Source organism: Pongo abelii, chromosome 7 (genome assembly GCF_028885655.2).
Source record: "Pongo abelii isolate AG06213 chromosome 7, NHGRI_mPonAbe1-v2.0_pri, whole genome shotgun sequence".
NCBI lineage: Eukaryota > Metazoa > Chordata > Mammalia > Primates > Hominidae > Pongo > Pongo abelii.
The window spans coordinates 160,269,305-160,282,104 of NC_071992.2; the positions used below are offsets into that span (position 1 = coordinate 160,269,305).

General features: G+C 49.7%; 1 protein-coding gene across 14 annotated transcripts in view; it reads left to right on the plus strand.

The window, feature by feature from the left end:
* The window catches only part of IQANK1 (IQ motif and ankyrin repeat containing 1), a 54,457-nt gene that overhangs the window by 31,683 nt on the left and 9,974 nt on the right, over positions 1-12,800 (plus strand). For 13 of the 14 annotated variants that reach the window (XR_008509356.2, XR_008509358.2, XR_008509355.2 and 10 more), the window contains exons 4-7: positions 5,467-5,597; positions 5,783-5,947; positions 6,034-6,225; positions 6,339-6,464. Coding sequence is in view for 9 of the 14 variants with exons in the window: in XM_054519057.2 (XP_054375032.2) it covers positions 5,467-5,597; positions 5,783-5,947; positions 6,034-6,225; positions 6,339-6,464 (614 nt within the window). In the remaining 5 variants the exon portion in view is untranslated. The remainder of the gene's footprint in view (positions 1-5,466; positions 5,598-5,782; positions 5,948-6,033; positions 6,226-6,338; positions 6,465-12,800) is intronic. The other variant, XM_054519060.2, reaches the window with a different exon arrangement.

The window sequence follows — 12,800 nt, forward strand, 5'->3', positions numbered from 1 at the left end:
TACTAGTTCTCTATCGTGCTGCTGCCTTTTCTCTTACGGCTTTGTAGTATTTCCCAATATATTCGGAATACAAACCTTTTGTCAGTTACATGGATTGCAGATACCTTCTCCCACTCACTGGCATTTTTACTTTCAATGGTGTCTTCTCGTGAATAGAACTAACGGATTTTTACTGGGCACTGTGGCTCATGCCTGTAATCCCAGCACTTTGGGAGGCTTAGGTGGGTGGATCACCTGAGGTCAGGAGTTCAAGACAAGCCTGGCCAACGTGGCGAAACCCCATCTCTATTAAAAATACAAAAATTAGCCAGGCGTGGTGGTGGGCACTTGTAATCCCAGCTACTTGTGAGGCTGAGGCAGGAGGATCGCTTGAATCCGGGAGGTGGAGGTTGCAGTGAGCCAGGATCAAGCCACTGCACTCCAGCCTAGGCGATGGAGCAAGACTCTGTCTCACAAAAAAAGGAAAAAAAAAAAAAAAAGAACTTACTGATTTTAACATGTTTTCTTTTGGGTATTTTTTTGTGGTGGTCTCTGAAATAAATCTTTCCAACTCCAAGTTCCTGAAGCTGTTCTCCCATGTGATCTTCTACAAGCTTTATGGTTTTGCCTTCCCGTGCGATCACCAGTCCATCTGGAATTGCCTGTTGTGAATGGGGTAAAGTAGCAGACACCTGTCCTCCCTCTCCTCATACAGGTTTCTGATTGGACCCCACCACTGACTGAAATCTCTATTTCCCATGGCTCTGTAGGCCCCCTGGCCAGGAAGCGCCCACATGCCTGGGGGCTGTTTCTGAACCCACGGCCACTGGTCTCCGTGTGAGAACATCGCACTGTCTTCACCGACATGAGGTCCTAATATCAAGAAGAGCAAGTCCTCTCACCAAATTCTTCTTTGAATTATTTGCCATTCTTGGCTCTTTCGCAGATATATTCCAGAATCCCTTGGTCAATTTTCGTACAAACAAAGCAAAACAGCCCTGCTGGGTGACCTTCATTAGGATTTCGTTGAACCTATAGCTCAATGTGCGGAGAGTGTCACCTCTACAGCAGTGTCCACTCAATCTATGAATATGGTATATCTCTCCTTTTGTTTTGTTTTGTCTTAGTGCTCTTCAGAAATGTTTTATGGGTGTGTGTGTGTGTTCGCTCATGTGTATAGAGATCTTGTGTGCATCTTTGTCAGATTTAATCCTAGTATTTGACAATTGTTTCCCTTTTTATTTTCAAGTAGTTTTGGTCTCGCAGAAAAGTAACAGAATTAGTATGGGGATTTTCCATAGATGTGTAACTTACCCAGCTTCCTCTAAGGTTAACGTCTTACATAGGGACAGTACAAGGATCAGAACCAGGAGGTCAACACTAGCATAAAAACATTAACTAAAGACCTTCTCAAATTTCACCGGTTTTTCCAGGATGCCATATTGCATTTATTTGCTGTTTCTGCATAGTTACCTGCAGTCTGTAACTGTTCCTATAGTCATGACTTTTCTTTCACGACCTTGACAATTGGAAGAATGAATCTGGGTGTGGTGGTGTGGACCTGTGGTCTTGGCTACTCAGGAGGCTGAGGCTACAGCGAGCCAAGATCGAGCCACTGCACTCCAGCCTGGAGGACGGAGCGAGACCCTTTTTTTTTTTTTTTTTTTTTTTTTTTGTGAGACGGAGTCTTGCTCTGTCGCCCAGGCTGGAGTGCAGTGGCGCCATCTTGGCTCACTGCAAGCTCTGCCTCCCGGGTTCACGCCATTCTCCTGCCTCAGCCTCTTGAGTAGCTGGGACTACAGGCGCCCACCACCATGCCTGCCTAATTTTTTTTTGTATGTTTAGTAGAGACGGGGTTTCACCATGTTATCCAGGATGGTCTCGATCTCCTGACCTCGTGATCCGCCCGCCTTGGCCTCCCAAAGTGCTGGGATTACAGGTGTGAGACACCGTGCCTGGCATTTTTTTTTTTTTTTTTTTTGAGACAGTGTCTTGCTCTGTCACCCCGCTGGAGTGCAGTGGCTCGATCTTGGCTCACTGCAACCTCCACCTCCCGGGTTCAAGTGATTCTTCATGCCTCAGCCTCCCATGTAGCTGGATTACAGGCGCCGCCACCACACCCAGCTAATTTTTGTACTTTTAGTAGAGACAGGGTTTCACCATGTCAGCCAGGTTGGTCTCAAACTCCTGACATCAGGTGACCCACCTGCCTCAGACTCCCAAAGTGCTGGGGTTACAGGTGTGAGCCACTGTGCCCGGCTGAGACTCTGTTTCTAAAAATTAAAAATAAAATAAAGCAGAAATGATGTTGTGTTTTTGACGTACATCATGTCATGGGGCTTACGGTGCGGGAACGTCTCACCGCTTGTGACGTTGCCCTCGATCACTTCGTGGGGGGGTTTCCGCCAGGTTTCTCCTTTGTAAATGTACTATGTTTTCCTTTCATGGTTGATACTTACCTTGGGAGAGATATATTGAAACAAGAGAAATTCTGCTTCTCTTCAAACCCCTGCCCACTGAAACATGCGTCGGTGGACATACGTCGGCAGCTGTCAGCTGCAGCTGCTGCACTTCTTGTGTGCCCAATGGGAATCTGCTCCTTCCCTGCCCCCTCCTGCACCCATTGATGGGATTCTACTTTCCCTCCACTCCCTCTAGTGTGTATTTAATCCTTTATTTCTATCACTATGGACTCACTGACGTTTATTTTGTGGGCTTAATCCAAGTATATGATAGTTTTTTGATGCTAATTAAATATATTAAATTTTCTTTTTGTTGCTTGTGTACAGAAATACACTTTGTGAGTATGAGGTTATATTCAGAACCTTCCCAAGATTGCTTATTGATGATAATCATTTGTGATGAGTTCTTTTGGATTTTTATGTGCATCATCTGCAAATGAAGATGACTTTGACTGTTTGCTGTCACTCTTTGGAGCTGGGCCCCCCCCTGTTCCCATAAGGGTTATTTTATTTTGTGAAGGTTGTGATTCTGACCCAAATAGGGCTACCAGATAAAACAGGGCTCCCAGAAACCGGGACATCCATTTAAATTTGAATTTCTCATATATACATATTCTATATGTATAATATAAAAATATATATATTTTACTGAGACAGGGTCTTGCTCTGTTGTCCAGGCTGGAGTGCGGTGGCATGATCATGGCCCACTGCAGCATTGACCTGGGCTCAAGCCATCTTCCCATCTCAGCCTCCTGAGTAACTGGGACTACAGATGCGTGCCACCGCACCCAGCTAATTTTTAGTTATTTGTAGAGACAGGGGTCTCCCTACGTGGCCCAGGCTGGTCTTGAACTTCTGGGCTCAAGTGATCCTTCCACCTTAGCCTCCCAAAGTGTTGGGATTACAGATGTGAGCCATTGCACTTGGCCCTATATATATATTTTAAAAGAGAGACAGGGTCTCACCACGTTGTCCAGGCTGGCCTCAAACTCCTGGGCTCAAGTGATCCTCCCATCTCAGCCTCCCAATTTGCTGGGATCACAAGGCCACCGCACTTGGCCTAGATTTGAATTTCAGATAAACAGGAATAATTTATTCAGTGTATGTCCCCCAAATTGCATCCTGTTTATTAGCTAAATCTGGCAACCCTAAACCCAAGCCATACCCAGTGCTCTAAATGCAGGTCTGTCCCTTGGCCCGTCCTCTGCTGAGCAGCTGACCCTTTGCTCCGAGCCAGGCCAGGCCCACCTGCCTGGTGTTGGGACCACCCTGCTGTACTGTTCTGGAGACCGCATTCTTCATTTCCTCAGTAGCTTTGAATGCCGTCAGACACGTGTTTAAAAAACACTTTGATTTCGTCTGTCTTCTCTCTTGCTGTCACTGGGAAGGCTGCACCTCCTGCCCTGCCATCTCTGCTGCAGAACCAAATACTCTTCCTGGCCTACTGTTTTCCCTGCAGAATTTTGTGGACACTGCTTCATTTTCTTCTAACATTTAGTGTTTCTGTAAAAAGCCTTAGGAGGTGGGCGTGGTGCACAGGCGTGTGCCTGTGGTCCCAGCTACTCCGAGTTTGAGGTGGGAGGACTGCCGGAACGGGGGAAGTGGGAGTCGCAGTGAGCAGAGATTGTGCCACTGTGCTGCATCCTGGGTGAGAGTGAGACCCTGTCTCAAAAAGAAAAAAGCCTCAGGAGAGCCGGACTTTCCTGTCATAGGTGCTTTGCTTTTTCTCCTCGGGTGCTTGAAAAACATTTTGTTTTGAGGCTCAACTTCACCGAGTTGTGTCTGATGCCCTTTGTTTTCTGGGATTTTCCCCCCTTTTGTCTTAAGATTCATTTCAGGATTTCCTGGGTTTTATCGTGAGTGTTTGCTCTTTGTATTGTCAGTCTCTGCATCTTAGACGCACGTTATTCTTATGACTGTATTATCTCTGTCCACTGCCACTCGGTGTCCCGCCCTCCTGACGGCGACTCTCCCTTTATTCTCTTTCGCTGTGATTTTCCCACATGCACTCAGCTCTCCACCCTGCCCCGCTGGCTGCTCCGGTCCGTGCCCTGGGCCTGCAGGGCCTTCCTCGTCTCCCAGTCTCGCCTTATCCCGCCATTCTGTCCTTGCTCCCGGGGAGCCTGGTTGTGGGAATCATAGTACTTGGCTCCCCAGCGGGCGCACCTGTGGAGACCCAGCTGAGCTGCCTGCTTGCTTCTGGCCTGGGTTCCCGTGGCCTTCTGCACAGCTGTGGCTTCCTGCTGGGTACCCGCGTGGCCCGACAGTCTCGCCTGGCCACCCGTGCCCTGGTACAAGTCACACCCACGGGGCGCACGCTGAGCCTTCACTGTGGCAGAAGCGCCACAGACGCCCCATTGCTAGACTCTTAGAAAGCTGCCAGTATCGTTCCACGTTAGAGCATGGGGCTCAGGCCGGGGAGGCTGAGTGGTGCCCGGACTTCCCCAGGCCACTAAGGGCAGGGCTGGGCCCGACGACCTCTCCTCCGCCCCCTCCTCCCTGCGAGGCGGCTCCAGGCTCGGGCTCAGCGCTCTGTTGCAGCCGCGGTGGGGCGAGGGCGAGGCCGAGCCGGAGAGGACGGAGCTCCCTCTGGGACCCTGGGCTCCGCGCCCTCTTCTGAGTTCAGCGGGGCTGTGATGAGCCCTCCCAGGCCTGGGGCCTCCCCGCTCAGCCCAGCCTTCGCTCGCTGGGGCCTGGATGCAGGAGGGGCCTTCGGCTTTCGGGGAAGGGAGTCCCGCGGGGCACAGCACCGCTTCCTCACCGTTCCTCCCGGCTCCCGAGCTGCGGGCTCGGCGGGGCTCGCAGGATCCCCGGAGGCGTGGGGCGGGGGAGGTTCCCGCAGACCCGCGTCCTCTCCGCGTCCCGGGCTTTCGCGCAGCCTCCTCGTGCGGCCTCTGCGGGCGGGAACCCCGGCTCGGCCGCGCTGGGGGCTTTGAGAGCCGTTTGGGTCCTTCTGTGGGGGCGGGGGCGCGGCAGGCGCGGCTGGAGGCGAGAACGCGCCCCCGTGAGCCTCTCCCCATCCCAGGGCCGGCCGAGGACCGAGCGGCCAGAGCGATCCAGGGCGCCTTCCGGCAGCTCCGGGCCAGGAGGGAGCTCGCCCGCCGCCGGGAGGAGCGCCGGGAGTACCTGGAGCAGATGGAGAAGCTGCAGAGGGAGGTGAGGACGGGCGGCCGCCACCCCCGGGGGCCAGGGCGGGAGGCAGGAGGAGGAAATGGCGAAGCAGGGTGCGTGGGGTGGGGGGTAAGCTCGGGCTGGGCTCCGACCTCAGAGGCGTGGACCGTGGCCTCGGGGCTCGGGGCGGTGGCGCGGAGCGGGCGGTGACTTCGGCGGGCGCCTCCCAGGCCTACCTGGCTCTGGTGCGCCGGGAGCGGGAGGCCGCGCGGCGGCTGCGCGAGCAGGAGGAGGCGGCGCAGCGGGAGCGGCGGGAGGAGCTGCAGCGTCGCCGCCGCCTGCTGGACGCCGCCTTCGACGGGGACGTGGGAGAGATCCGGGCGGTGCTGAAGGAGGTCAGCGGGGCCGGGAGGAGGGCGAGGGCGGGGGGTGGGGTTGGGGTGGGAGGAGCGGGGAGCGGTGACCGCGGCGGGCGGCGCAGGTGGAGCAGCTGCTGACCCGCGAGGGCGTGGGCCATGACGAGGCGGGCAAGGCGCGGCGGCTGCAGCGACGCGTGGCTCTGGTGGAGTGCGAGGACGGCCACGGGAACACGCCGCTGTCGGAGGCGGCCGCGGGCGGGCAGCCCCTGGCCATCCAGCTGCTGGCCGAGCTCGGCGCCAGCCCCAACAGCAAGGTGGGCGCCGTGGGCTGCGCGCCGCAGCGCTGAGGGGCGAGGTCCAGGGCCCTCGGGGGCCTCCTTCCCCCAGGGGCAAGGCCTGGATCTTGCTCAGAGGGCCCGTCTTGCAGGGCGCTTTCGGTCGGACGCCGCTGTACCGTGCAGCCTTTGGGGGCCACCTGGCAGCTGTGGAGGTGCTTCTGAAGCTCGGAGCAGACCCCCGGGTGTACGCAGAGGACGGGAGCACCCCTGAGCAGGTGTGGACCCCGGAGGTGTGGACCCCGGGAGGTGTGGGCCCGGGAGTTGTGGGCCAGGCAGGTGTGAGTCTGGCAGGTGCACACCCAGGCAGGGAAGGCTCACCCGACCGGCTCTGTCTCTGAAAGCTGTCAGAAGCCTGAGTGGCCTGCTAGAGCGGTTTCCTAGCCCTGCCGTGCCCCATTCCCTTCCTGGAAGTCCTGACTTTAAAACCTTGTCAGTCTGCAATGGAAGTGGCAGCGACTCCTATTTTGTGAATGCCTTTGGTGTCAGGTTTTGTGTCATTTCCTTCCATGCTTTGCCTGAGGAAGTGGTATTACTGATGGAGAAACTGAGGCTGGTGATTCCAGGGTTGGCAGAGCTCACAGCACTGGGGGCAGCACGGGGCCCACCCATCGGTCCCCTCACTGTCAGCACATCGGTTTTCCGGAGAACTTGAGCCACACAGCCCAGCCACAGAGCTCCTGCCTAGAGCCTTTGGGCTATGTTAGAAAGGACAGTCCGGCTGTCTGGCCAGGCCTGATGGCTCACGCCTGTAATCTCAGCACTTTGGGCGACTGAGGCGGGTGGATCACTTCAGCTCAGGAGTTTGAGACCATCCTGGCCAACATGGTGAAACACCATCTCTACTGAAAATACAAAAATTAGGTGGGTGTCGTGGCGCACGCCTGTAGTCCCAGCTACTTGGGAGGCTGAGGCAGGAGAATCGTTTGAACCTGGGAGGCGGAGATTGCAGTGAACCTAGATTGAGCCACTGCACTCCAGCCTGGGCAACAGAGTGAGACTCAAAAAAAAAAAAAAAAGGGTCTGCCCTGGGCCAGGCTGGAGACACAATGCCTGGACTTGTCCTAGGCCCAGAAGTGGGGTGGGGTGAGGCTGACTCCGCCTGTTGGAGCAGTGGCTGGAAAACCAGACCACGAACCTCGCCTGCCTTAGTTTCATTTAAATCAACTTAATTTGAACCCCAGTCCCTCTCCCATCTCAGTAACCCCACTCCTAACCTCACCCCACATCCCACACAAATCTGGAGGTGCTGCCTGGAGTCTGGGTTCTGCCTCGGGCCCACGGCAGACACCTGGGAGGTGCATCCACTGGACTGCTGCCAGAGTCTTTGCCTAGCTAGGGACCAACCCCCAGACTCTCCTCCTGTAGGTGCTGCCTGGGAGCCTGTCCTGCCCCTCTGTTCTTTCTCCTTGTCTGCAAAAGGGTCCTTCTTCCTGGGCTGGAGGGGAGGGGCAGGGCCGACATGGTGGGCTTAGGGAGGGGCTGAGGATACGGTGAGGCGTCCAGAGGTGCAAGTGGGAGTCAGCGGTGCTGGGGTGTCCAGCAGACCTGCTGCCTGGGGCATGGTGGCCCGGAGAGCTGAGAAGGGCAGCAGCTGGGGGTGCTGTGGGAGCCCTTGGGTGCCAGGGGACCGTGTGTTCACTCCATGGTGCTGGAGCATTGGCCATCCACAGGCAAAGGGGTTAGTGTGGACCTGAACCACACACCTGTAAAAAATTAACTCAAAGTGGATTATAGATTTAAATGTAAAGGGTAAAACTACAAAAGTTTTAGAACACATAGGAGAAAAATCTTTGGGGCCTAGGACTTGGAGGGATTCTTGGACATGACACAAAAAGCACAATCCAAAAAACAAACAAACAAAAAAACCACATTGATAAACGGCACTTCATCAGAATGTAAAATGTTTGCTTTGTAAAAGATCTGTCAAGAAGAAAATAAGGCACAGGCAGGAGCAAACGTTTGTGAACCACGCATCTGACAAGGGACATGTATCTAGAACATAGAAAAAACTCACATCACAACGATAAAACATACAATCTAGGTATAAAATGAGCAAAGACATGAAGAGAAATTTCACCAAAGAGGATCTAATGATGGCAGATGAACACCTGAGGAGGTGTTGCATACCAGCTCACACCTCCCAGGACAGCCCAGGTCAAACTAGTGCTGGGGCCGAACGAGGGCAGGGATGTGGGGAAGCTGGCCCTGCCACACCTCGCTGGGGGGACACAGCACAGTATAGCCGCTCTTGCAAATAGGCAGGTGGTTTCTTAAAAAGCGAACACATTTACCATGTAACACAGCATCAGACTCCTAGACATTTGCTCCAGTAAAAGGAAAACTAGGTCCACACAAAAATGTGTACACAAATGTTCACAGCAGCTTTATTTACAATAGCCAAAAAGGGGAAACGACTCAGATATCCTCCAGGAAGCGAGTGGCTCCACTAGCTTGGTGCATTCCTGCCACGAAACATGCTTGGCAATAAAACGGTGTGAACACATGATCCATGCAACAACTAGCAACGTGGAGAAACTGGAAGGGAGCTTCATAGAGTGGGGGAGAACAGCACAGACTGCGTGCTCCATTCATGTAACACATTCACATGACAACACTGTGGAGACGGAGGACAGATCCGAGGGCTGCAGGGGTTACAAATGGGAGTGGGGACAGGAAAATGGGGGAGAGATGGGGCCGACTGGGCAGGAGTAGCACAAGAGACCCTTGGGGTGCCAGGACAGTCCTGTATCTTGATTACGATGGTTGTTAACACAAAACTGCACATGTGAGAAAATTGTAATGATACACACACACACACGAGTAGATGTGAAATAGTTGAAATCCACTGTGAGCCCTGTAGATTGTACTATGTCAGTATCATAGTTTGTATGTTGTACTGTAATTATGTAAGAAATCATCATTGGGGGAGCTTGTTAAGGGTATATGGGAACTCTACTATTTTTGTAATTTCATGTAAATCAAAATAAAAATTCAAAATAAAAATTTAGTTAAATTATCAGGCATGCTAAAACACACACACACACACACACACACACACACACACGAAAAATGACCCAGAGTGAAGAGGAAAATCAATCAAAACAGACTCAGGGATGACAGAGGAGATGGAATTAGTAGACAAGAACATTAAAAGTTATTATAGCTGAGGCCAGGCGCTCTGGCTCACACCTGTCATCCCAGCACTTTGGGAGGCCGAGGCGGGCAGATCACAAGGTCAGGAGTTCGAGACCAGCCTGGCCAACATGGTGAAACCCCATCTCTACTAAAAATACAAAAATTAGCTGCTGGGCGTGGTGGTGGGCACCTGTAATCCCAGCTATTTAGGAGGCTGAGGAAGGAGAAGTGCTTGAACTCGGGAGGCAGAGGTTGCAGTGAGCTGAGATCGCGCCAACTGGGCTTCAGCCTGGCTGGCAGAGTGAGATTCCACCTCAAAAATAAAAAACTATAGCTGTATTACACACACACACACACACACACACACACACACACATTCCTAAACTTCTAGAGATGAAAACTGCAACGTCTGAGATGAAAAATACATTGATACACTGGATGGGATTAATGGAAGATGCAGATTAGACACTGAAGAAAATTAGTTAATCTGAAGATATAGCAATAGAAACTATCCAAAATGAAACAGAGAAAAAGAAGGTTGAAAAAAATTGAGCAGGGCTGGGCACGGTGGCTCACACCTGTAATCCCAGCACTTTGGGAGGCTGAGGCGGGCGGATCACGAGGTCAGGAGATCGAGACCATCCTGGCTAACACAGTGAAACCCCGTCTCTACTAAAAATACAAAAAAAATTAGCCAGGTGTCGTGGCGGGCGCATGTAGTTTCAGCTGCTTCGGAGGCTGAGGCAGGAGAATGGCGTGAACCCGGGAGGCGGAGCTTGCAGTGAGCCAATATCCCGCCACTGCACTCCAGCCTGGGTGACAGAGCGAGACTCCGTCTCAAAAAAAAATAAAAAATAAAAAGATGGATTGTCATTTTGGATTAAAAAAAATGTAGCTAACTATGTTCTACCTATAAGAAACAAACTTTAAATGTAAAAGCACAAATAGGTGAAAATTAAAATGATAAAAACAAATATGCCAAGATAACACTAAACAGGACGCTGAAGTAACTGTATTAACATCAAGTAGATTTCAGAAAAAAAGTATGTTACTAAGGATAAAAGAATCATTTAATAATGACAAATGTAGGAATTCATCATGAGGACATAAAAATCCTAAATGTTTATGCAGCTACTAACAGGGCTTCAAAATGCATGAAGCAAAAACTATGAGAACTACAAGGAGAAATAAAGAGAACCACAATGGTAGCAGGCGATTTTGCCATCTCTCTCTCTCAATAATTGATGAGACAAGTAGACGGAATATCAGCGATGATACAGAAGAGCTGAACCACGTTGTCCCATCGCCATCTCTCCATCATTCATCGATCATTGTTTCCATACATTCACCCACTTCACCCATCTCACCCCAGTATTGGTTTGTGCTTTCATCAATTCATAATTATCTTATTAACTTATAAGTCATTTATTTATTTATTTAGAGATGGAGTCTTGCTCTGTCGCCCAGGCTGGAGGGCAGTGGCGCAGTCTCACTGCAACCTCTGCCTCCCGGGTTTATGCGGTTCTCCTGCCTCAGCCTCCAGAGTAGCTGGGACTACAGGCATGCGCCACCAAGCCCACCTAATTCGTTTTTTTGTATGCTAAGTAGAGACGGGGTTTTGCCATGTTGGCCAGCTGGTTTCGAACTCCTGACCTCAGGTGAGCTGCCTGCCTCGGCCTCCCAAAGTGCTGGGATTACAGGTGTGAGCCACCATGCCCAGCCATGAGTCATTTATTTATAAACTTATAGATAAATTTATAAGCTTATATATAAATTTATGAACTTACAAACTTATATATAAACTTATAAACTATCCACTCATTAATGTGCCCATTCCACCCTTACACCATGTTTAAATAATTATTCACTTATTTATCTACTATTCATTCAGACATCCATTCATCCATTCATCCATTCATACACACATTCATGCAGTTTACTTGACAGAAATTATGAGAAAGCAAAGAAGGACTGTGTCTCGTTCACCCCTTAATCGTATGCCCCAATACTGGTTGACCATGATAGGCACTGAAACATTTTGTTGAACAATGAATTCGTCCATCAATTCATCCATCCAGTTGCTCAACTAACCATTTGCTTATCTCATTTATCCATTCTTTACACTCATTCATCTATTAATTTTTCATGTATCAGTTCATCATTTAATCAGTTCATTCAATTAATCTAATCTTCATTCTCTTATAGTTTAATTCATTAATTTACTCATTCATTCTTTATTGCCTATTCATTAAGACACTGGTAAGTTCACTCATTATATTATCCTTTTATTTTCTCTCTTCATTCATTTTCCATCTACTCCAGTTCTTCCACTTACAGACAGAACTTTGGCAAGTTCTGAAGCTTATTTGAACCTGTTTCCATATATTCAGAAATGGGACTAATAACAGCTTTTTGAAGATTCATGAGATAATGAATGAAATTCCTTGGCACAATTCCTGGCGCAGAGTCAGTTCTCAAGAAATGGTAGCTATTATTATTTTAAATGAGTATCACAATTTCTTTTAAGTTACAAAATCATTGCCTCATTCATATGTCTGTTCATTCTTCCATCCTATTTATCTAGTTATCCATTCATCCCTTCTCCCATTTTAGCCACTCCTTGATTTTATACATCTTCAGACTTTCCTTTTTAATTACAAATGACATACAGAATATTGCACAAATCAAAGTGTGGCTCAATTATTTACCACAAAGGAAATACTCATGTAGTAACTACCTGACTCAAGAAATAAAATATCACCAGAACACCACACCTCTCCCCAGATAATCATATCCTGAATTTTATAGTGCTTGCTTCCTTCTTTTTTTCAAGTTACAAAACTTTACTGAAATATGTATAAAGTTCCCAGTTTAATCCTCTCAACAAACCTGATTGTAGTATTATTAATATTCCTACATTATATACAAAGACTTTATTATATACAAAGAAACTTAAGCACAGAGATGTTAAGTCATCTTTTTTTAACTTTTCTTTTAGGTTCGGGGGTACATGTGAAGGTTTGTTATGTAGGTGAGATAGTCATGGGGATTTGTCGTACAGATTATTTCCTCACCAGGAATTAAGCCCAGTACCCAATAGTTTTCTGCTCCTCTCCCTCCTCCCACCCTCCACCCTCAAGTAGACCCTAGTATCTGTTGTTTCCTTCTTTGTGTTCCTAAGTTCTCATCCTTTAGCTCCCATTTACAACTGAGAACATGCGGTGTTTGGTTTTCTGTTCCTGTGATAGCTTGCTGAGGATAATGGCCTCCAGCTGCATCCATGTTCCTGCAAAGGACATGATCTCATTCTTTTTTTATGGCTGCATAGTATTCCACGGTGTGCATGTACCACATTTTCTTTATCCTGTCTGTCACTGATGGGCATTTAGGTTGAGTTCATGTCTTTGCTATTGTGA